Source organism: Pleurodeles waltl, chromosome 4_1, assembly GCF_031143425.1.
Source record: "Pleurodeles waltl isolate 20211129_DDA chromosome 4_1, aPleWal1.hap1.20221129, whole genome shotgun sequence".
In the NCBI taxonomy this organism is placed as follows: Eukaryota; Metazoa; Chordata; class Amphibia; order Caudata; family Salamandridae; genus Pleurodeles; species Pleurodeles waltl.
Genome location: NC_090442.1, coordinates 260,183,612 through 260,209,946, shown reverse-complemented (window position 1 = coordinate 260,209,946; position 26,335 = coordinate 260,183,612). Strand labels below are relative to the sequence as shown.

The 26,335-nt window shown below is 45.5% G+C and overlaps 1 protein-coding gene across 4 annotated transcripts in view; it reads right to left on the bottom strand.

The window, feature by feature from the left end:
- The window catches only part of PHF21B (PHD finger protein 21B), a 281,511-nt gene that overhangs the window by 108,361 nt on the left and 146,815 nt on the right, over positions 1-26,335 (bottom strand). For all 4 annotated transcript variants that reach the window (XM_069228266.1, XM_069228267.1, XM_069228268.1 and 1 more), the window contains one exon: positions 2,220-2,447. In XM_069228266.1, coding sequence (XP_069084367.1) covers positions 2,220-2,447 — 228 coding nt within the window. The remainder of the gene's footprint in view (positions 1-2,219; positions 2,448-26,335) is intronic.

The following is a 26,335-nucleotide window of genomic DNA, read 5'->3' as shown; positions in this document are numbered from 1 at the left end:
TTACCTCTACAAAATCAGTCGGATTAATTATCCTGTAAGGGGGCTTTTCACCAGGATCCGCTCCAAAAGGGAGGAACTAAAGAGTTTATCAGCCTCGAGTTGTGTTAAATAGGTTCCTCCTGAGACTGCTGACAGCTTCCACGGCATGGGTGCTCTAACTGCTGGACAGTGATCTTTTCCACAAGTGCACGTCTATACTCATCCAGCACTGAGCTACAGGGAGGAGCAGTATATCTGGAGATTAAAAGTACTCTTAGAGGCTCTTTCTCTACTATGGATCAGGTTGGCAATGAATTTGCTTGAGTAGAAAGGGGGGGATGGCTCACAACAGTGAATGAAGTCTTTAATATTCTTACTATGCACCCTCAATTTCTTCCCATTCCGAAATTTGTTTCCATTGAAGGGGTATGACAGCCAAAAGATAATGTCATTCTGTTCTGAACGAAGTGTATTATACATATGCTGCGCTGCCCATGGCAATCATGAGGACTTGACACGAGCTCACTGGAGGCAAACACAACAATCAGTGTACGGATATCAGTGGACATATGGCTTGGGTCTGCTACCTAAAAATGTCTCTTACAAAGTCTGCAAATTTTAAGCCAGACAATTCTAGCAGAAATAAGACTGCAAAAGTGGTAGAATAGACTAACTGACGGACACAAAACAACATGCACATACAAAAAAGTACTTGCAGCAACAAGGTATAAAACGGTATAAGGCAAAAGGGTCCACTTCTATCCTCATTCAGTGGAAGAGCAGAAGCCAGAGGCAAAAACAGAGCGAGGATAGTGGGATGATAAAGCCATGTGGGCAATTACATTTGTTGTATGTTAGCTTCTTTAACACTTTATAATTTGCTAAAACACAGCTTTTAACATTCAACAGTCTTGCACAATAATTGTTGTCAAGTGTCAGAAAGAGAAGGAGGCTAGGTGTAAATGCTTACTCGGAAAGACTTGTAGAAAGACATTGGAGAACAGCACAAGGGAGTGAAATGGTAAAGAAATGCCCTAAATTGGACCTGCAGTTCCTCGCCTTAATCATAATTATATAAAATAAGGACCGCATGAGAGAGGTCTAATGAGGAAAGGACAAAACTATGCTACCAAATAACTTTTATATCAGGGCAAAAAAAGAAAAGATCTTGCTTGAAAAGCGGAGTAAAGGTTCAGGCATGTGATAGGTACTGAGCCTATTGAAGTCCTGAAGAAGAATTCATTGTCAGAGATCCCACTGTAGTCTTCTTCTTTTTCCTTTTATGTTTCTTGCCATAAGAAGGTCAGTGTTGCTTTTTGAGAACTATATCTAGACATGATCATCCACAGGTTTTAATACATAAAAACAGGTCACACTTCGTTTTGGTATTAATGTCTGACACAGACGCTCTTTTTAACCACTCTTCTGGGTATAAGGTGCTTGTGGACTGCCAGCTGAGTAAATGAGTTATGCTCGACTTAAGAGTGTAACAGCATATCTAGCACCAGCATTTTAGAAAACAAAGTCTGTGAAGCACAAGTGCTTCGTTCCAAAAAGGGTGGTACGTGTACTACAGCTGCTTGGCACATTAAAAGGTAACATGGCATAGACAATTAAAACAGATATCAGTCTTTTTTTACACCTGGAAAGACATATGAACAGTATTCGCTGAAAAATTCAATCATTCACGATGCATAATAGAAGTACCACAAATATACATATGATACGCACTAGTGATCACTTTCAATTATTTCGTCGATTTAAATATCTCTATTACATATAGAAGTTCAATGATACCTTTAATGAGCGGATATTTGAGGTGTTCCAGCACATGCTGCGAAACTTGCACTTAAGTAGAACAGTTTCTTAATAACATAATGAGACACATCCTCCGCACCCATGTCAAGTCACATAAAAGGCACTAAACGGTTTAGCTATAAAACACTGCAGCAAAAAAGTGGCGCTACAGCTATGCGCAAAATGCAGTGGCTTCTCGTGTACTTGCACTGTACGTCTGATGAGCCCTGGTAAACCATGTCTACTAGAATAAGCGGAAGCCGCATCGTGAACGGGGAGAGTTAGTGTGCACTGTCGGTAACTTCGTGCGCTGCCTCCTCCAGCCAGGGCTCTTCCGCCAGGCGGGGTGACCCGCACAGCGCCCCCTGGCGGCGCCGTCACGCGGCCAGTCACCGGCGCCCCCACCCTGCTCCGCTGAGCCCGCCTCCCCGCCCGGCCCTCACCTGCGTGTGCGCGCCCTCCGGGGCTCTCCTCCCCGCCGCCGCGGCCAGCAGCAGCTTGTTGGTGGCCTGGAGGCTGCTGCTCTGCGCCGGCTCCTTCTGCCCGTTCAGGTGGGCGGTGACCATGCTGGCGGGCGCCTTGGCGGGCAGCAGCGAGATGGCGAGGCTCTGGTGGAGGCCGGGCTTCACGGCGCTGCCCACGGCCAGGGCGCAGCTCCGCACGGCCAGCTTCTGCGGGAGAGAAGGAGGGAGAGGTGAAGCCCACTCCACGGAAAGACCACCTACCCGCCGCCCCTCCCTTCGCACCCTCCCTCGGGCTCACAGGCGAGGCGGCCGTGTACAGAAGGCGATGGAGGCAGCGCCGCGCAGCACCATCAGCTCTAAGCGCTATACCTCTCCATGGTGACAGCGCCCGCTGGGCTCGCCGCAGAGACCTCACACCGCGCCGCCCTATATGTCAGGGGCAACCCCAGCAATGAGCTGTACACGATGCTTGCAGGACCCATGCAGGAGAGGACCATTCATTCAACGTGCACAGTGCAATAGCGCTTAGTGGAGCTCTGCTGTTTCCAGCAGTATGGAACATCAAGAGTGCTGCACTATCTGCACGGAGGGGCTTCTGGGCACTGCACGCCGCACTAAGGATCCGAGGAAGGAGTACAATTGGAGAGTAGCACCCGCATGCAAAAAATGACATGACAACTGGAAATTCAGACTGGGGACTGCGGGAAGAGCTTGTTGTCCTCTCGGGAGCGTGTGTGGGTTTGTGGAGGGGGTCGGGGTAAGGATGTCCTCGGTGCACGGGTCTGGCTGACATGCCATGGTACTGACTACGTCTGCCTGCGCCTGGCTGGGTGGGACGTACAGGGCGCTGATTGACTGGTCCGCCTAGCCTGACTGTGATATCCAGACCGCTGGCAGCTCAATCCTGCCCCCACTGCCCGCTCCACACAGATGGCTGCGCTGCCCTGAAGCGGTGACGAGACATGTACGGAGTGCCAACCTAACACGCTGCCCATGGTTCGGAAAAAGGTCATACTGGGACACCCATGTGCTGATCAGTGAGGCATTCTACAGAACACACATATGAGCTGCCCATGATACAAGATCACTGTTAACCACGTGGCGCGCAGCATGGCTAGGATCTCCACATGGCACAGATGTGCTCGACTATCCGTGGCACACCCATGACTGTCCTGCTCACGTTACGTGCACCTGGCTGGGGTAGTTCTGGAGCTAGCGCCGATCTGGGGCTGTCCTGGGGCAGAGAACTGGGTGTGCGGACCTTGGCACTCCACGTTTTTGGCAGCAGGTGTCCAGAGCTGTGCCAGAATTATGGCGATGCGCATTCCCTCCACCCCGGGTCTTTAATTAACAATGCAAGCGGGAGCCTTGCTTCACGGAAATGTTTTATTTATCTGACTAAAGCAACCCAGCGGAAATTACAGCATATGACCTCTCATGTCATTAATCAATTCGATGTTCGCTTCGTATGTAAAACGGGGGTAACAGCACCCCCAGATAGCATTCTTCGGATGGGTGGCATCGAAGACCCCCAGTATGCTCGTGTGTTTTCGTGCCAGTCTCTCAATCAAACATGATTATGGGATAATGCATTGACCCAAATATTCCCTGTTCAACATTCAGTTTTCTACTTGTTTCTTAGCATGCCGTTTAGAAAACATGTCCCAAAGTTATACAATCCCTAAAGCATACATTTAATCACAATTAAATCACGCACTAAACAACTTTCTGCTGTGTGAAACATTGAGGCATGGTTGGTACTCGTATGTGCCATGCCAGTAAAAATGAATCTAGAAAAAACGTAGTGACAAAAGTGCAATCCTCCGTATATTATGTATTACAGTGCAAAGGTCGCGTTCTGTTATTGCCACAGTACTATATATATATATATATATATATATATATATATATATATATATATATATATATATATATATAACGAGGTAACAATGCTGACTGCCCGTTTAACAAAAGCAACAGAACAAATACGTTTAGGACGAAGACAATTAGGCGGGTACTTACAAAACACATTCAATGTGATTTTATTGCACTGCATACATTTAATTAACCCCTTGTATCCTGGCTCTGGTTAAATACATGTATTTATAAGTACTACATACAGTAAACAATCATGGTTAAACATGTATGAAGATCTGCTTAGTGTAACATGCTACTTATTGCCATTGTTAAGGGCGGGGACGGGGCAGCAAGATCTAGTCTGGGCTTCGCCTTTTCTAAGCACTGGCCCCGCCTCACACACACCAATGGTAATAAATAGCAGATACACCCTGTGCATGCATTTGTATATGTGTGTGTGTGTGTGTGTGTATGACGTGTAAAACTCGCATTCCTGATATTCTTCTCTTTCCTTTTTTGAAATATTCTCTCCCGTCACCGTTCTCAAATTAGTAATCGTGTTAAAAAAAAAAAGCCTTCAGGTGTGGAACATAACTAACTGGATGGAGCTCCTGAATTAAAACTATTTTGTTTTACGCAGATCGGAAGAAGAGCGAGTCACACATTACATACCCAGTCCCCGCTATTCAAGCTGCGCAGAACAGCAAATGGAAACTTTTGTGAAAGCCCCTCAGCCCAACCGGTTCAGATGTCACAGGAAATCCTGGTTTCTAAAAACTTCCCAACTTCCTGCGCCAAGGGCGCCACTAACTACGGCTCAGCAAATGTCGCCATCTGTCAATGGTACCCGGATTATCTCCCCTCAGCGCCTAGCGCCACTACCACATGTGCTCCAGGGATCTTCGTGTCTCGGCTTTAATCTTTACTCATCACGCCATCTATGTATTTAACAAAGGTTTTACATAAAAAACAAATCCAGCGAGTTTTCCATTAAAGTAATGTACCTTTGAAAAGTAACTTTATCAAGTCTAAAAAGCTGCTAATTTTTCTTGCTTGTCTGTCTCAACACACAAAATACGAAATAGGCATGTTGAATTTATAAAACCGTAGATGTAAAGGAGTTACACTCAATTTAATCATTAATTTTATTTAGGCGTTTTGTAAAGTGGTGCGTATGACCTTTCGGTTTCGACTTTCATCCTCTGACTGGCAGTATACAAGTTGTGAAATGTTAAGTTGTAAGCTCAATGTCACTGGCCTACGTGCTTTCTGCATTAACTTCTGGGCCTCTCTCTCTTCACTCATACAATGCCGAGCTTTCCCAGGCCTACTCTTCCCCTGTTCTCCCCAAGCAGCATTTTGCTGTCTAGGAACTCGGGTTCTCGAGTGCAGCGACACAGTATTCGATTTGACTCAAATCTTGCCCTCGGAGTGCATAATACTACCTCCCACAGATACCCGAGTGTGCTACGGAGATAAACCCTGAATATTTCAAAACTGTAGATTCCTTAGACACTGAACCATACTGGTTTTGGAAGAGGGCACTTATTTCTGGCTATTGGCTGTAAGAACCTAAAGGTCATTTAAGGTATGTAGTTTGAATTATGATGCAGGATCTGCCACTCCCTCATTCGTTACCTGATTTGTATGTAGAATCGATGGGTTTTGGATTGGTATTGGTTCTGAAGTGAGGATGCAATCCACAACTTCGTGCCCCAATTGTCATGTGTGAGAAAAACAATCGTGCAGTTAATCTAGTAGCTACTTTGTAAGGCCAAACATTTGTCAACAGATAGTATTTCATTTCTGACGCCACAGTGGGTTAAACTTTGCATCTACACCCATGTATCTAACTTTAAATCTAATCTGAGTTTTAGGTTCCCACAGGTAATCCTTGCATCCAACAGTTACAGCAAATGACCACTTCACTGAAAAAATCCTGGTTGCAACCATTAGAAGCAGAATTTTGTGATAGCACTACTCTGGAACTGTCTATCTTATTCTTCCATATAAATGTCTCAAATTACCCATAGAAGCAGTGTGCATCATTAATTTAGTAAATGGGAGAGTAATTGTATACCGTTATGAAGCCACGCCAGCAGACAAGCATGGTGGCCTTGGGTACAACTGCTCAGGGTGTGCTATGTTTTTGTATTTATTCAAAAGTGTCTGCTTCAGAAAGCTGCAGTAACTTTACATCACTGGTCTACTGCATCCCCTTTCGTACTCTGACATTTAAGTGTAGCTGTTGTACAATCCCTGGCAAATATATTCATGTTTTTGAAGTATCATTAGTCACTGATGTTATTGGGTACTCTGCTTGGAAACATACAATTTCGAAGACACTTCCATTGCTACCCATTTTGGATCCCAGGCCATCCTTATTGAAAATCACACGTGTCTCCACAGCACATTTTGCTTCTATTACAATCTGTAATTTAAGATTTAAACTATGATACACGGCTGAGTTTATTGGCCTTACAGATGCTAGTACACTTAAGAGCTACCAGTAACCACAAGTCCCACCACATTATCTACCGACACAGCTCATAACCAACTTGGTGTGAAACTACAATGGCCCTTCTTTATTCATTGGCCAAACTACTGACGCAATACACTCATCGGGTGCACCAGTATAAGACATGCTTGCCAGCATAACATTTCACAGTTATTGCAATTACATTAATTGTAAAGTGAAAATCCTTACAACACATCCCTATCATACACCTTTTGAATTCAAGAGAAGTCTAGTTCTCCACCATATTACTGCTACACACCTTGGCACCAGCTGTGATTGTAAGGTGATATCAGTGTTATTTAGTGTCGCAGAACACTAGATGTCTCTTTTTCAATGACCAATGAGCAGAGCCGCACCAGCACAGCGATGGGCACGGGGGCACCATACCTTTAGAGGTGGTCAGGATTCCTACCTGGAAGGCAAACCTGGTCAGAGATTTTGATCGGTAAATGTGAACTTTTCTTGGGATGGTGATGTTGATGGACCTGTGGTATGTTCAGCGGTCAGTTTCTGGTAAGAGTTTAATTTGAAGATTATGCAGAAACATTGAGGTGGCCATCTTGGTTCTCACTACCCTTGTTTAAACTATTTAAAACCCATCACACTTTAATAAGAGGACAAGATTCTGTTTGTTGTATGTTGTACTAACACCTACATGCCTCATTTATGAGGCACCATATGACGACTCCATTTTCGTGTATATATGCATTATATTTTCACGAAAGGAAATATCGGTGAACATCTCTCATAACAACCAGAATATTAGCTAATTCCCCACAGGAGATAAATACAGAATTAAAAAGAGGAAACACCATGATGTAGGCCTCAATTTGTTTATGAAGTGACCCATAATTATTCTCTGTTTCAACAACTTGAAACGTTCCATTAACTACACAGGACGTGAATAAGTGGCAAAATAAATGACATACACGGACAAAGCCAAAGTTTGAAACCTTTTCTAAAATATGAAAAGAATATTTAAATTTACCAATGGGTTGGCGACGTCACAACCTCTTACTCTACCCACGTTCAGTCATCCTCCATAGAATTATAATGCACATCAGATGGCCTGGGATCAATGGAGTACAAGTAACGCTATCTTGCGAGCCTGCGGTGCCTCAAATCAAGCTCTTGTTGACACCCGCTCGCTTAAGAATCACTCGCGAGTAACGGATTAGGCAATTGTTATAATCTACATGTATGGTCTGCACTGTTGTACTGTCTGTAGGTTATAAAAACCTATTAAAGAAAAACACACCACCTATGGCTAACAGTTCAAAAGCTCACAATTCAGAAATCTGACTACTGATGATCAGTAAGACCCTGAATTTTTACTTCTATCTTACACGAGGTATCAGAAACGCACAGTTCGTAAATAATCAAGAATGACACGTTGATATGGATCGAAATATCATAAATGTCAAGAAAATAATGAATAATGCTGCATTCCCCTGGGCATGGACAGTAAGTACAAACTGGACAATATGCCTTTTACACAAGCATATGGGTCAAAAAATGCTTATTATTGTGAGTATTTTTACAAAACAAATACGCTAATTGAGTGAAACCATTTATAGTCACGTTCTTTAAATACATTTATTAATGTTTTATGTTAGCTGTCCATCCATTTTTTTTTGTGTTTAAAGAAAATTGTACTTCTCAATATTTGTGTGGGCCAATTTTTTAATTATACAGTTATAGCCACAGGCACATCATTGTGTTTACTAGGAAGCTTAGCGTCACAAGGCACGCAGTCCTCCTGCTGTCACTAGCCTCTGTGATTTTAATCTTTGCAAACTTCAAACATGCATTACCGAGAGGACGTTTTAGAAACCGCAGAGGTTTTGAGGGTACAGTTGGCGGCCACAGGGCCTTTGCAGCAATCATTATTTCTGTATGTAAATGCAGGTGCCAACGTGTACATTAAAGGTAATTTTGTGTTGCTTTTATTTTTTTGTTTGTCGTACTGGTGATCAAATTGGCCTGTTATCCATAAACACCACAGACAAATGACAGTGTTCTGTGATCTTATTCACAACACACAGTCTAAATCATTACTCCACCCAAGCCCCCTTCTGTCATTACTCCACCCCAAGCTTGACATGGATCTCCCCCATTTCTACACAAGCTGATGTGGATAATCCTGAGCAAACCAGCCACTCCACAGATCGAACCACAGTTGGTTTATCACCATGGAAATGCCATATATTGACCTCAAAGGCATTAGAGACCAAAATGGAATCCTTTTGAAGTTCCACTGATGCTCCTGCCACAATGATCTAGCAGATATGAACCCCACACATCTCTCCTGCTAGCACCTGCTTAGAGACACCAACATAATTGCCCCACTGGACTACTACAGAGCTGAGGCTTCTCTTATAATGGAACCACTAATAATGGCCTCAGTGTGCCTGATGCTTAGGAAGATCTGTGCAGAAAAAGCTATTGAAACAATATCCAATCACCTGGCTCTCTGAAAATTACCTTCCAACGAATTGGGTACATTCTAGCCTTTTACCTTGTGGACATGTATTTTTTCATTTGCGGTGTTGAACATCTAGATAAAAATATCATTGTGGAAAGTCAAATCAATTTTTTTTAATGCTTGAATTTCTCCAAAATATCTAGGACTTTTTCAGGGCTTCTAACGTATCTTGAAAAACAAGACACGTATATTTTCTGCTCTTACAGGGAGACGGCAAGATTTACCGGTCATAATTCAAATCTGATCCACTATCTTGGGAACCCTGTAAACTTTGTATGTGGTAATTTGTATGTGGTAATTCACAATGAACTTCGCCCCTAACTAAGTTTTAGGTGCTGCGATTCGTCCTGTGAAATCTTGGTTCATCCTGGCCGCGTTTTGGTGGATGGGCTTTCTGAACTGTAACTGTACCAAGATCTGCTCTACAGGCCCGAAGACTGCGCAGTCACTCAGCTGGTGTACCAATTCCATCAAACTCTTCCACTAAGAAACTCTTCTCTTCTTTCCTCTAGAGATAGGAAGAATTTCAGAGAGGGTGATATCCAGGGCCATGGCCTGACAATATGGATATTTGCCCATTAAGTGAGCAAACCCTTGGTTTTAATCTTCGATATGTCTTCTTAAGCATGGGCATTTCAGTATTAGCCCTGCAATGAATTTAAATGGAATTCAATAAGAGTGCTCAAAGAGGAAAAGCAAGCCCTCCCCAACTTCTCCATGCTTGGGGAAAGGAAACCATCTGTAGGGTGTTCTTCTGAATTCCAGTGAACCTCTCTACTGGTCTTTATGACTTTTCCAGCATTTGTAGACTATCTGCAAAGCAGCTGCTCAGTATGATCATTTCTCTTTCTGTGATACATGGGCTTCAGATCAAAGGCAATCTACAGTGCATAACAGACTATGTTTTTGGATGGGGATGGAAATAGCAAAGGTCAAATATTGCAATGCCCTGCACCTGTCCCCTACCTTTATCAACAGGTCATGCACAGGAACGAGCATTGAGTCCCCCCTCCAAGCAACAAGTTGCAGCCTCAACTAATTACTGTTTACGTGCCAACCATCACTGCATTGATTAAGTGATCTGAATTGAATGAGGCCTGTGTGTGCCAAAAGGTTCTAGTCTACAGAACACCTATGAGCAGGGTCACTCCTGTTGCACAATGTTATGAGGATCATATGGAAAATTGCCCAGCAGAGGCCACTGACCTCAGATTATGTGTAGAATCCCTGCAGTAATGAAGTGTCCCTGCACACAGAACATTCCACTGTAGTTACTAAATTGCTTCTTCACTGGAGTCTTCACTTGAGAGACAAAGACAGCTGTGCTATAAAACCGTGATGACGTAAAAAGATCCTGGCTCCCAAATTAATGTTTATTTATAAAATGGCAGGCGTGGCGGGTATGTGGAATAACACCTACTCCCCAGGGTTTGGGGAGCTCTCTGTTCGTTTTGCAAGGGAAGAACAAAACTGGAAAGACTTGATTGATTATAGTTATGTTTTTGTGGACTACTTTGTTTTGATGAAGAGGCCTGCTACATGTTTATTCTTCACATGCATCAAATATGAATGATGGAAGCCATTATGCCTACAAGACAGTCGTAGAAATTTGTATGGATGGGTTCAGTTCAAACTCTAGTGGAGTTTAAATGATGTAGGGCTATGTATTGACAGAATGACAAGGCACGCCACGTCTATAAAAAGTATGCTTTCATAGTACAGAAGTGAGGACTGACCATGATTTACTTACAGCCCCATACATACAACACTCTTTATTGTAGGTTAGAGTGTGGCATCCATCACAGTGCGATGGCACTTTGAATAGTCAGTTCCCATATTATGGTGAAACTAGGCACTACATTTTATGAAGGTTTGAACATTCACATTATCTTTGAGAATTGAGAATTAACAAGACCAGAATCCATTTATTTTTGTTGTCTTGTAAGGCTGTGTTATGTGGCACCAGAGTTTATATTATAAGAGGTAAAAATCGAAGAAACAAGGTTGTGGGCAAGAATGTGAAGAAGAATCTTTAGGGGATAAGCCTTCTCTGTCGGTAGCAGAAGCTGTAGGAAAACAGTGCTTCCACTGCTAAAGAAACTGTATTGCATTTCTCCCATTGGACACCATTGAACTGGTCCATTTTTAGGGTCGAGCCTGAGTCGCATGCGTTTCGCTTGCGAGACACTCTAGTAGTTAGAAAAGGGCTCAGAGCCCCGTCCATGTCACATCAGTGTCTTTCATTGGTTCGTGGGCTTGCCTGTTAAAATCTGCTTGCTTTTATTAGTGGAAGGCATGCACACGTCATGCCTTTTCCGGTGGTTAGCCCTCCTCGAGCACAGCGACCAAGTACCGAAAACATGAAAGGCTCGCTATTTTCCATCCGGTTTGTGGACTACTTTTTATCTTTTTTCGCAGCGCGATCACGCTTGACAGAAGTAGAGCGCTTTCCATGACATCGACCCTGTTACATAGTTAATTCCACTTTTGCCGGTTACGTAGATAATTGCACTTTTGCCGATAGGTTTCACTGCGGGTGAACTGTAGCAGCGCAATCACGCTCTTTTTTTCCATTTAACGTGGCAAGAAAAGTCCGGTTGGGAGTTAACAACAGCTAATAGCTCTAACTCGGAGAAATGCGAGACCCGTTGCATTGGAAATGCCTTTTTGGATTCTGATTCCTTCATCTCGCCATTTCTGCTAATTCATATTGTGGTTCTGCAGCTCTCTAGCTGGTTTACGTAGCTAGCTGGGATTATATGCCTGAAGATAGTTCGTAGTCCAGCACCAGGAAATGTTGCTTCAGTTAGATATGAGGAGTGGAACTGTGGTGTCAGGAGATCAAGTTCAGATATGTGCATGGCCTAGAGATAGAAAGAAACGTCACCAAAAGAGACACCACAAGTTTCAGCACTAGAGGACATTCCTAGTTCTTCTAAATTGGAAGGGATTTGACTACATTTTGGGATAGTCTGTTGGCATGAGAAATCGGCATTCAAATGTCTAAAAAGCAACCCTGTGAGCATTTATAGATAACACGTTACCTTCCATAAAGTTTAATAAGTGTTTGACCAAACATATTCAGGGAAGAAACATTTTAAGTGTGCCCATTTGTTTTTGCATTGTGAAGGCAAGCACCAGTGTACAACCTGTCCCTGCATTTAGTTAAAACATCATGACAGTGCCTCAACCAAAGCAGAAAGAGAACTGCAGCAGATGACAATAGTAAAATGCCAACCTCCAATGCTATGAGCATGTCTGTGCAACTTAACGAGACACCGACTTCACCTTATAGCCAATGGTTATAAGAGACCCAATATTCATACTCACAAGACTGACTTTCCACGACTTATCATCTAGTGATTACGGGGTGGGTGTAGCTCGTGTAATTTGCGGCAGCGTCATTATGCAAAATTACAACACAATTAAAAAAGATTATGGGGAATTACATTAATAGTGTAACCAAGCATTTAGTACTATTTTCTCAGTCAAAATACACCCTTCCACCCAGAGGCTGTATTTTGAGCAATGAAACTAGAGCATAAATTAAATGAAACATGAACAGCAGCAGCCATCAGCCGCTCACAAAGTTTGTTGTTCCCGTGCTTGTGCGGTATGATTTTTGTGCGACATTACTGAATTATGGGAACCAGAATAATCGTATAATTTTCAGTGATTTCGTGACAGAAAAGTAACGCAAAATGGTTCCTCATAACTGCTTTCTATTCCCTTCATAGGACTTACTGTGCCCCTCGCAGACCCCGCTCCTGAGCATTTCGGGCTCCCTGACTCGTTTTCCATCTGCTTCACTGTCACTCTGTTTGTCTTGTTTCTCGGCTCTCATTCTGTGTTGGCTGTTTTTCGGCAATCTCACATTTTTTTTCACGCCACTCGGTTTCCACTCACTCACTCACTCACTATGCCCTTTCACACCTGCTCACTCATTCTCTGCCCTCTCTCAATTTTCCACTCTTGCTTCTCCTCTCGTTTCTTGCTTCTGTACTCTTATTTCTTAGCTCTCTCATTGCTCTTATGTTCTTGTCTGGTTGGTTCTTGCCTTTGCTATTTCCGTGCAGTTTTCACCCCTTTTTGCCTTGTGTGCACTCCTTACCTTTCCCTGCTTTGCTGCAATCTCCCGCTTCTCACCACCTGGGGCCCCTTCCAGCCCTGCCCACCACCCCCTGCTTCCCTCCCACTCCAGAACCTATTTAATGTCCGCCCCAACGCAGACCATCCATTCAGCAGGAGCTTCCTGGCCAGCTACTTAGGATTTAACAGCACCTGGCCCTCCCACCAGGCAAGGGGCACCTCTTACTGTGAGGCTCCTGGCTCGCTACTTGGGATTTAACAGCACCTGGCCCTCTGACCAGGCAAGGGGCACCTCTTCCTGTGCGTGTGAGGCTCCTGGCCCGCTATTTAGGATTTAACAGCACCTGGCCCTCCGACCAGGCAAGGGGCACCTCTTCCTGTGCGTGTGAGGCTCCTGGCCCGCTATTTAGGATTTAACAGCACCTGGCCCTCCGACCAGGCAAGGGGCACCTCTTCCTGTGCGTGTGAGGCTCCTGGCCCGCTATTTAGGATTTAACAGCACCTGGCCCTCCGACCAGGCAAGGGGCACCTCTTCCTGTGCGTGTGGGGCTCCTGGCCCGCTACTTAGGATTTAACAGCACCTGGCCCTCCCACCAGGCAAGGGGCACCTCTTCCTGTGCGTGTGAGGCTCCTGGCGCGCTATTTAGGATTTAACAGCACCTGGCCCTCCGACCAGGCAAGGGGCACCTCTTCCTGTGCGTGTGAGGCTCCTGGCCCGCTACTTAGGATTTAACAGCACCTGGCCCTCCGACCAGGCAAGGGGCACCTCTTCCTGTGCGTGTGGGGCTCCTGGCCCGCTACTTAGGATTTAACAGCACCTGGCCCTCCCACCAGGCAAGGGGCACATCTTCCCGTGCGTGTGAGGCTCCTGGCCCGCTACTTAGAATTTAACAGCACCTGGCCCTCCGACCAGGCAAGGGGCACCTCTTCGTGTGTGTGTGTGTGTGTGTGTGTGTGTGTGTGTGTGTGTGTGAGGCTCCTGGCCCGCTACTTAGCATTTAACAGCACCTGGCCCTCCGACCAGGCAAGGGGCACCTCTTCCAGTGCGTGTGGGGCTCCTGGCCCGCTACTTAGGATTTAACAGCACCTGGTCTTCCCACCAGGCAAGGGGCACCTCTTCATGTGCGTGTGAGGCTCCTGGCCCGCTACTTAGGATTTAACAGCACCTGGCCCTCCCACCAGGCAAGGGGCACCTCTTCCTGTGCGTGTGAGGCTCCTGGCCCGCTACTTAGGATTTAACAGCACCTGGCCCTCCCACCAGGCAAGGGGCACCTCTTCCTGTGCGTGTGAGGCTCCTGGCCCGCTACTTAGGATTTACCAGCACCTGGCCCTCTGACCAGGCAAGGGGCACCTCTTCCTGTGCGTGTGAGGCTCCTGGCCCGCTATTTAGGATTTAACAGCACCTGGCCCTCCGACCAGGCAAGGGGCACCTCTTCCTGTGCGTGTGAGGCTCCTGGCCCGCTACTTAGGATTTAACAGCACCTGGTCCTCCCACCAGGCAAGGGGCACCTCTTCCTGTGCGTGTGGGGCTCCTGGCCCGCTACTTAGGATTTAAAAGCACCTGGCCCTCCCACCAGGCAAGGGGCACATCTTCCTGTGCGTGTGAGGCTCCTGGCCTGCTACTTAGGATTTAACAGCACCTGGCCCTCCGACCAGGCAAGGGGCACCTTCTGCCTTGGCATGCTTTTCCGATTCCCATCTCCTGCCCCCCTAGTTGCCCCACCCTTGGCTCCCCTCCCCTCATCCCGGACCATCATAATAGGTGCAGCGTGAACGTGCTGCTGGCAAGCCGGTCTGTGCTAGTCCATGCTCCAGTCGCAACCAGAGACAGGAACCCTCACTTTCCTTCCTCCACTGCTACCCCACCACAACCCTCCACAAGCTCAACCCTGGATGTTTCTGGTTGCATTGCTGCTGCGCTGAACCACACAACACCAAAGGGGTGTCCTCCTGCAAGTTCTCTTTCACTCTCTTGCACCCACACTCTGACAACACTTAACACTGACCCACCCACAACCACACACACCAAAAACCCTCTGCATACTCAACACCCGCTCTCTCACCAAACATGATACTGAAATCTGAAACCTGCACCACAATCACCCACTAGGCCTGCTCTTCTCACAGAAATTGAGAGGACTTTTTAGAAACTGCAGAGGTTTTGAGGGTACAGTTGGCGGCCACAGGGCCTTTGCAGGAATCATTATTTTTGCATGAAAAAGCAGATCCAAGCCTGCATGGAGACAGTACATTAAAAAATATGACTTGTGTTGCTTTTATGTTTTTTGTTTGTCACACTTATGATCAAATTGGCCTGTTATCCATAAACGCCACAGAAAAATGGTAGTGTTCTGTGATATTCCCAACACACAGTGTAGCTGATCCCCACACCTACCCCTAACATTGCCACAGCTATCCCACCCAGCTACAAGACTGCCAGGCTGGACAAACCACACAAGCATGGAGCTGGCATTGCCATTGTCTGAAAGGATTCCATCCGCCACACCACCACTTCTGGTGCAAACCTCAGCAACATGTGAACCTTCAAGCCACACAACATCGCCAAGTTCACTCTGAGCAGCACCCTCATCTACCGCTCACCGGTCCCATGTACCAACTTTGCCAGCACCATTGTTGACTGCATTGACTCAAGCACCTTTATTATCCTAAGAGAACTAACGTGGAAGGGCCCATTCACCCTGCCTGACACCCTATGGATACAATATGTGTAGTGAGTACCAAGGGGTACTTGCACCTTGCACCAGGCCCAGTTATCCCTTATTAGTGTATAGGGTGTCTAGCAGCTTAGGCTGATAGATAATGGTAGCTTAGCAGAGCAGCTTAGGCTGAACTAGGAGACGTGTGAAGCTACTACAGTACCACTTAGTGTCATATGCACAATATCATAAGAAAACACAATACACAGTTATACTAAAAATAAAGGTACTTTATTTTTATGACAATATGCCAAAGTATCTTAGAGTGTACCCTCAGTGAGAGGATAGGAAATATACACAAGATATATATACACAATAGCAAAAATATGCAGTATAGTCTTAGAAAACAGTGCAAACAATGTATAGTTACAATAGGATGCAATGGGGAAACATAGGGATAGGGGCAACACAAACCATATACTCCAAAAGTGGAATGCGAACCACGAATGGACCCCAAACCTATGTGACCTTGTAGAGGGTCGCTGGGACTATTAGAAAATAGTGAGAGTTAGAAAAATAACCCTCCCCAAGACCCTGAAAAGTGAGTGCAAAGTGCACCAAAGTTCCCCTAAGGACAAAATAGTCGTGTTAGAGGAATAATGCAGGAAAGACACAAACCAGCAATGCAACAACTGTGGATTTCCAATCTAGGGTACCTGTGGAACAAGGGGACCAAGTCCAAAAGTCACAAGCAAGTCGGAGATGGGCAGATGCCCAGGAAATGCCAGCTGCGGGTGCAAAGAAGCTTCGACTGGACAGAAGAAGCTGAGGTTTCTGCAGGAACGAAAAGGGCTAGAGACTTCCCCTTTGGTGGACGGATCCCTCTCGCCTTGGAGAGTCGTGCAGAAGTGTTTTCCCGCCGAAAGGCCGCCAACAAGCCTTGCTAGGCGCAAATCGTGCGTTTGGCGTTTTTGGACGCTGCTGGGGCCCAGGAGGGACCAGGAGGTCACAAATTGGACCTGAAGAGAGAGGGGACATCGAGCAAGACAAAGAGCCCTCACTGAAGCAGGTAGCACCCGGGGAAGTGCCAGAAACAGGCACTACGAGGATGCGTGAAACGGTGCTCGCCAAAGTTGCACAAAGGAGTCCCACGTCGCCGGAGACCAACTTAGAAAGTCGTGCAATGCAGGTCAGAGTGCTGTGGATCCAGGCTTGGCTGTGCACAAAGGATTTCCGCCGGAAGTGCACAGGGGCCGGAGTAGCTGCAAAGTCGCGGTTCCCAGCAATGCAGCCCAGCGAGGTGAGGCAAGGACTTACCTCCACCAAACTTGGACTGAAGAGTCACTGGACTGTGGGGGTCACTTGGACAGAGTCGCTGGATTCGAGGGACCTCGCTCGTCGTGCTGAGAGGAGACCCAAGGGACCGGTAATGCAGCTTTTTGGTGCCTGCGGTTGCAGGGGGAAGATTCCGTCGACCCACGGGAGATTTCTTCGGAGCTTCTGGTGCAGAGAGGAGGCAGGCTACCCCCACAGCATGCACAAGCAGGAAAACAGTCGAGAAGGCGGCAGGATCAGCGTTACAGAGTTGCAGTAGTCGTCTTTGCTATTATGTTGCAGGTTTGCAGGCTTCCAGCGCGGTCAGCGGTCGTTTCCTTATCAGAAGGTGAAGAGGGAGATGCAGAGGAACTCGGATGAGCTCTTGCATTCGTTATCTAAAGTTTCCCCAGAGACAGAGACCCTAAATAGCCAGAAAAGAGGGTTTGGCTACCTAGGAGAGAGGAAAGGCTACTAACACCTGAAGGAGCCTATCAGCAGGAGTCTCTGACGTCACCTGGTGGCACTGGCCACTCAGAGCAGTCCAGTGTGCCAGCAGCACCTCTGTTTCCAAGATGGCAGAGGTCTGGAGCACACTGGAGGAGCTCTGGACACCTCCCAGGGGAGGTGCAGGTCAGGGGAGTGGTCACTCCCCTTTCCTTTGTCCAGTTTCGCGCCAGAGCAGGGGCTAAGGGGTCCCTGAACCGGTGTAGACTGGCTTATGCAGAATTGGGCACATCTGTGCCCAACAAAGCATTTCCAGAGGCTGGGGGAGGCTACTCCTCCCCTGCCTTCACACCATTTTCCAAAGGGAGAGGGTGTCACACCCTCTCTCAGAGGAAGTTCTTTGTTCTGCCATCCTGGGCCAGGCCTGGCTGGACCCCAGGAGGGCAGCTGCCTGTCTGAGGGGTTGGCAGCAGCAGCAGCTGCAGTGAAACCCCAGGAAGGGCAGTTTGGCAGTACCAGGGTTTGTGCTACAGACCACTGGGATCATGGGATTGTGCCAACTATGCCAGGATGGTATAGAGGGGGCAATTCCATGATCATAGACATGTTACATGGCCATATTCGGAGTTACCATGGTGAAGCTACATATAGGTAGTGACCTATATGTAGTGCACGCGTGTAATGGTGTCCCCGCACTCACAAAGTTCAGGGAATTGGCTCTGAACAATGTGGGGGCACCTTGGCTAGTGCCAGGGTGCCCTCACACTAAGTAACTTTGCACCTAACCTTTACCAGGTAAAGGTTAGACATATAGGTGACTTATAAGTTACTTAAGTGCAGTGTAAAATGGCTGTGAAATAACGTGGACGTTATTTCACTCAGGCTGCAGTGGCAGGCCTGTGTAAGAATTGTCCGAGCTCCCTATGGGTGGCAAAAGAAATGCTGCAGCCCATAGGGATCTCCTGGAACCCCAATACCCTGGGTACCTCAGTACCATATACTAGGGAATTATAAGGGTGTTCCAGTAAGCCAATGTAAATTGGTAAAAATGGTCACTAGCCTGTTAGTGACAATTTGGAAAGAAATGAGAGAGCATAACCACTGAGGTTCTGATTAGCAGAGCCTCAGTGAGACAGTTAGTCACTACACAGGTAACACATTCAGGCACACTTATGAGCACTGGGGCCCTGGGTTACCAGGGTCCCAGTGACACATACAACTAAAACAACATATATACAGTGAAAAATGGGGGTAACATGCCAGGCAAGATGGTACTTTCCTACAATATGTATCACCTTCAATGACATTATGGTAAAAATCCTACTCTGATCACCTGGTCTGACTACACCCTCACCATCTTCACCACCCTCAACCCACATCACCAGAGAACCACCTCTGCCAAACCCACATGTAGAGCCTGAAACAAGGTCTCAGGAAAAATCCTGGACTTTTAAACCCTTGGAACACCAGTCCAGACACTACAGTAACAGCCTGCTGGATTCCACCTCCAACTTCAACCTGTGGATCATTGTCTACGCTGATATCTTTGCACCTCTCAAACCGAACTAAAGAACCAGACCGCAAGCTGGCTGATACACAGAGGAGCTCAGAATGACCAAGCCCCACTGCAAATGAATATGGAGACTAAGCCAGGACATCACCGAAAGGAACGCCTCAGACTCTACCACTAAGCACTCTGAACTCACAGACCTCATCAAGATGAGCAACAGTAGCTCTAAAGAGATCTTCACCATCATTATAGATTTCACCTCCTCAGCAGCCAGCTCCACCAGCATAACACCTGAAATCCTCCATTACCACAGCCACCTACCCAGATCTATGGAAACCTCCTCAAGACGCCCTCCACGGACCGGACTATGCTTCCAAACTATAGACTGATCTCCATGCTACCCTACCTGGCCAAAAACCTAGAGATGTTGATCAACAAGTGCCTAGCCACCTACCTCAATGAACACCAAATCCTGGACACAACCCATTGGAGTTTCCAACCGAACCGCAGCACGGAAACACACCATGACTGCCAAAGTCAATGCCTGCTCCACTTCCTGTTTTCACACCCTGAAGATTCTGAAGAAGATTTTCAAATGGCTCCTCACTAACATCCACAGAACCATCACCCAAGCCCTCATCACCAGCAAACTGGACTAAGGTAACATCCTTACGCCAGAATCAGCTCACAACCGACTAAGACTGCAAACCATACAGAAGTCAGCAGCCAGGATCAGACTCAACTTACCACACAATGCACACATAACCCTGCACCTTAGGATGCTCCACTGGCTTTCAATTTACAAGTGAGCTTGGTTCAAACTCCTCACACACCCCTTCAAAGCACTATAGAACCTGGGACTAGACTACCTCTACAGCTGCGTAACAGTCCACAAACATAGCAGGCTCCTCTGTTCAGTGCAGTCCTATTCGCACACATCCACAGAGCCAGAGGTTCTTCGCTCTTAAAGTCTGAAAGGACCAACTCCTGCATTTGATAGCACCTCCTCCATTCTTGAATTCCACTAGACGCTGAAGACGTGGCTATTCAACTTTGAACTAGGCTAACTAGCTAGTCCCAGATTGCTCCTTCTTCAGCACCAGGATACCCCTTCCCCATGTGTAAAAGCACTTTACAAAGTCATATAAAGTATGCCGATTCACACCAGCTGTCTTACACCATACCCCCCACATCTTCTTGACTTGCACCCGCCACGTTACACCATATTCAACACAGTACATCGATTTACATCAGCCATCTCACACCATATTCTCTGCAGCACCGCGATTTATACCAGGGGTCTTAAACAATATACATTACAGTATCTCGATTTAAGCCAGGTGTCTTGAACCACATACATTACAGTATTTCGATTTGCACCAACCGTCTTGGACAATTTTCACCAGAGTTTCCCGATTTAGGCCAGCTATTTTCCACCCCATTAACTAAGACTGAGATTCACTAAATTATCCTTTTCTGTTTAAACTGCACCAGCCGAGGGATTCCTAGTGTTTTACTTCTCATATCCGGTGTGGTTTACTGTAACGACAAAGTATTAAACAATTAAGAAATCATAATCTCGTTAGACTTGCTGAGTGGCTAAATGTTGAAACGACTGGGAAGTGTGAATTTCAGTTCATATCGTCGTGAATCGCGCCCAACCATCTAATTTTGCAGAAAGAGACTTGTGACATAAATTAGACAACCACCATAATGACTAAAACAATAAATCATATACCGCAAAGTTCATTACTGGCGACATAGTTATTCACCAAATAGTAGGTTCTCGTTTACGGAACTCAACACGCTAAGCGAATATTATGGTGCACGCGCCCCACATCCCCAGATTTATTCTGAAAGGACAAGTTGAAGGTGAAGGACAAGGCACTTTTGCCAATCATCTCATCCACGATGCGTGCCACGCGTGAGGCTAGACCCGCACCGCGTCATGCCACTTTAATTAGATTCACCTGGAAAAGAGCTACAGATCCTTGTCTTCTAAACATGGCTGTTCCCACCAGGGGAGGGTTGCAGAGAGTTTGGCAAAAACACTGAGAAAGGACGTTGCTATACATAAACAGGCTACATCTTTTGTGCCCGGTTTATGCCAAACACATTAAAAGAATATTCTTCAGAGGCTTTACAGGAGGAAAAAATTAATTTGGCATTTGTTCAACTGAACATTTTCTGTGTCGTTTTTGGAAAGCTGCGTAACACAAATCTTTGCCTGCTCCGGGCGTTTCAGCAGAGAACATTGTGCTGTCATAATGGGAGAGCCAAAAAATATTGGCATCTAACCCTGGAAAAGCAGCTTGCTGCTTCTCATCTACAGCATAACAGTATTCACAATAAACTAGCTTTCACGCAATGCATTTCAAAAGCAGCACAACTTTCATTTTCACTGCAGGATGCCACAGGCTCTCTGGAGCTCGGAATATGTATGCCAGTCACACGCAACCGCTGCAGAATGGCCCATTATACTACACACTAACACAAAATGCATCTCTCGAATGACTGTTCTTTTATGGCAACAAATGTATGAACAGTGTTCTATTCGCAAAGGACTGAATGTGTCTTGAGTGAGTGAATGAATGCTAGCCGCATTTTACCCACAAGCAATAATTTGCCATACTGATTAAATGTACAACAAATAATTTTATACTCATATCAGGTGCCCAGAAAGGTGCAAGTGGACAACAGAAGTGCACTCTCAGGGCACAAAGAGTTAACGCCGTGTAATCATTAACAGAGAACAAGCCTATGCTTCCAGTGAGAATGGAAATCAGCCTCTCTTGCCAAAGTATCAGAGAACTGGTACCAAGAAGTAACAAAAGATGGCTCTTGTGAGTATATTTGTGTGGTGTGTGGAGGCACAGGGATACATGCGCAAATATAAATGCACAAGTACGCACACATGCAAGCAAACACACGTGAGAGTTAGACAAATATCCACAATCTAATCGCCAGTACTACTGCGTGGGAAATTCTGACACAAAAAAGGGCTGAAAGGAAGCTCTTCATATTTAATTTACTGATTGGTGATTTGGGATTTTACTACTGAGTATTAAGACCAACAATACTGTGGCACACTAATATCGAGGGCCAGAATATCGAAAGGTAAGTGCATATAAGGAAGTATAGATTTACTATCCCTATTGCCACATCTATGTACCTTGAAGATATATGTACTATATAGGTGCATATACACGTAGTTAGGTATAGCCAATATAGACTTACCTATCGATATTTTATTTTCAAGATTCTGTCCCATTGATATTGGTGATTCGATATTCAAGGGGCACACTGCCATTTGGTAACTGCACTGGATGAAGCCTAATCCTTTTCTCCCCCCCAAAAAAAACAAATAGCTTAAAAATACACACAGCAATACCACCTTCCTTTTGAGGTATGTCAATTCTACTCTTCCTTACTACATGTACGAAATACCTGTCGCGAGGATGCATTTGTTGACTGAACGTTGACAAATGAAATAATTAGGAACAATCATGAAACAAAGTAGCAACAACTTAACCAACCGAGGGAGTTGCAGATCGCACCACAGAATTGGAATACACATTTTTCTATTGGTTGAAACTGTATTTGATCTGATCAAGCTTTTTAAAAAGGATAACAAAAGTAATCAAGACCAAAGTGTTATCAGTACATATATACAAGGCACTGACAGACTACTGGAAGAACTTTCAATGTTTTTTTGCATTCTAGGCAGGATTGTTTCAGGAATGCTGACAGAGCTGTAAGGGTCGGAATAGTTGCGCAAGCTGGAATATCATATTTGAAGCACATGTAAAGATGTTCCAAGCAAGACATTGTGGATGATGGTAACCCTATGCAATAGTAGCCAACTCAGAATAAAATAGTAAGAAAGCAGAAGTGGAAATCTGGTGTTCATGGGCAGCAAAAATGTGTGATTTAAGCAATTATCTCGCAGCTGGGTGTAGTCAGTAATACTGGCCACTGTCAACTCTCTGGGCAGATTAAATGGGAGCCGCAGATAACGCTTCTTAGCCACAGTATAGGTCCAAATCTCAACTACACAGCTAGCAAAGGATTCAAATGGCATGGTAATTGTAGATGATCCTGAATCATTAGGCACCTGACTTTTTAGGGATATAGAAAGATATTAAGAGAAAGTACTGTAATGAAACATCACTGTTGTTATGCGGTCAGCGTCACAAAACTGATATTGCTGAAACAGATCTCTTGTTTTGAGGGTACTGAATACGTGTCACTGTTTGCTAACATCAAGAGCTGGACATGGCTCACCCCCGCTCCCTGCACATTGTGGCCTGGCAGCCCACCACCCTCCTCCTAACTAATGGCCCAGCTGCGCATCAGCGGAGCCCTGCTATATATTAAGGCAAGATGGGTACCCAGCTACTTACCACATTATCTAGGGGAGCCAAGGAGCTGACCTCTTGAAGTTGCAGACAAGTGGTGCAGACAAGTGGTGGTCATATTGTTAAAAAGAAAGCGAGACCCCCCCTTCATGTTTAAAGCACACTTTCAAAGGAGCACCTACCTTTTTGGGGTAAGTTTAATCGTATGTCTGAAATAAACCCAGAGAGGGCCTTTCAGTCAAAGCTATCCTCAAGAGAAGAATATCCGTGGACAAGAGATTGCTTGAATGTTTGGTGCTCGAGGCAGGGATACATGCTTAACTGGGCAGTTCAGCAGATTTCACTAATCACATAAAACTTTCAAACTTAGTGGTAATGGAACTGATTTACGTTCGGTAAATTCGTTGCTGATGATTGAGACTTAGTCATGACTTTGAAGGAAATGAACCCTCTTGGTGTCAAATTTTGATTTTTAAAAACCAAAGATTTCACGTTTGTAATGCTTACAAGACAGCCTAGATTTTCTCAAATCCAATATGTGGGTTCATAATGAGTGGTATTATGGATTCTATCCATGGCTGTTTATGCCCGTATATCATGCAACGTATACATAATGCTTAGCATTTTCTCATATAAACTATAATTTAATTAGTTCCTTCTGCACCAAGATGGTGGCTTTACAATCAAAGTACGTTCATGGTAATGAGGGCTACTGCTTTGCGGGGTTTATTGGACTTCAACTTGAAAGTCACTAATTCCGCGGCGGATGAACACACTAAATCACCAGCTGATTGCTTTCAGCATCTCTCTGCCAGCTGGAATATTTAATGGAAAGAAGGGCCCAATCACCGCGCAGAAGAGAGCTGCTGCGCACGCGTTCATTTTGCCTCAAGTTGAAGAGCTGCACAATGGGTCAGGGGCACGTGACCTTTCCTTCCCTCCCCAGCAAAAAAAAAAAAAAAAAACACAACACCCTGAAGAGTTGGAGGAGCAGCGGGTGACTCCAAACTGGAGGCTAACAAGAAAAGGACCAGCTTCTTCTGGTCACCAAAGATAAAAGGTGTGGTGTTGAAAAGACATGCGCTGCTTGGAGGCTTCAGTTAGTTTTACTGAAACCAATGGCTTGGGAATGATGTGCCCTCGCGCCCTGCGGAGTGTTCTAGAAAACATATCCACATTTCGATATCGCATATTAATGATGCCAACCGATGCCACGTTCTTCACAACAGCACGGCCAATGTTCGAGTAAAGCTTAAATCGGTCGAATCTAATTATAGAGACTTCTTGCATCGGAAGTCGATGCACAGCACAGCTCATCTGCATGGAAGCTCGCAAGTCTCCTAATCACGGTTATGAGGAGAAACGTCACCAACGCTTACACAAAACTCCACCATAGGGCGTCCAGGGCCTGCTGCACTTTCTCCCTTGAATATCTCAAACTTCAAACCCAGTGACCGGGAGGGAGAGAACTGAGCAGTGTGAGGTCAGCGCCTTCGGTAGGGGGGACTCCCACTAGGCTGATATTTCCACTCTGCTGCGCGGTTTGCATTCTGGAGTTGTGCATAAAACCCTCATTCAAAAGGCTGAAGCAGAAGACAGACTAAATCCGTTTTGTTGCCGAGCCGCGTGCAGCTTTGAACTGTCGGAGTAACAACTTGTAAACATCAATATCCCAATTCACACATTAAAGGGGTGCGCGCCTTTCTTCTAGGGGTCGTGCCGGAAGTGATACTGTGCAATGTTCGACCTGTGCACTGGACATTTTAAAACGAGGGGACGCAGTAGCAGGATTCTGCCGTCCGTCATGTCCCCCCGTTCTGCGCGCTGGAGAGTCACAGCGGATTCCTCGTTATTCATACATCACAGCAAGATGAGAACAATCTAACGAGAAATGTCATTTTCTGGTAAATGAATAAAGATATGTAAAGCCTGGCAGCCTGTCCCCTCCTCCTGCTAATTAACGAGCTTCTCTTGTCAAGGCCAGTTGCGACTGCAAATTATAACACACACTAAATGTTAGAAACTCCGCACAGAGTTTTTTTTTGTGGTTGCTGTTCCTTTGAATTAAAGCGTTTTGACTGATTTCTAAAGGGGATGGCGCTGTAGTCAAAAGGTGGATTGAAAGTAAGTTTACAGCCACGCATACAAAAAAATGTGACATGTTTCAGAGACAAAATACAGTGAATACCTGAAAGAAATCAAGAGATTTAAATTATAAATTGTGGTTGCCGGTGACAGTTTTCCAATAGTGTCCAACTGTGTGGCATTTGATGGTGAAATGACCTGAAAGTCAAACCTCGTGCCCACCCGCTTAGGACATTTACATTTTTGGTTTCTCTGGACTCCACATCTCCTTTGTTCGCCGCTGCCGCTCGAATGTGCAATTAAGGATCGTCCCTGGAGTCTCGTATCCTCAGAATGTTGTTTTTGAAAAGAGTTTGAATGCGTAATTCTTAAATAAGCCCATGTGCTTATAAGCATGAAAACAGTAGGTGTGCAGAACAAAAACAAAAAAAAACTGAATTCCATAAGTACACTAAAGCATGCACACCGTGCGTTTGAGTACACTTAAAAATCTACTGAGTTTTGGATTTTAAATGTGGGATCCTTCACTCAAATTTTCACCAAAAGCGAGACAGTTGAAATAACAGTTGCAGTGACAGCGAATGATGAGTTACATACATAACTCGGAGTCTTTGGTATGAAAATGATTTTAAAAAAAAGCAGGACTTGCACATTCTCTTAAAATCAGAGGACCAGCTGTGGCTATTTTGCTGGAAACAAAGCGCTTCCCCACAGATGGCAGGAGGGTGCGACATACATCAATTTGTTTGTGGATGCCCTGTTACCACCTTTTAAA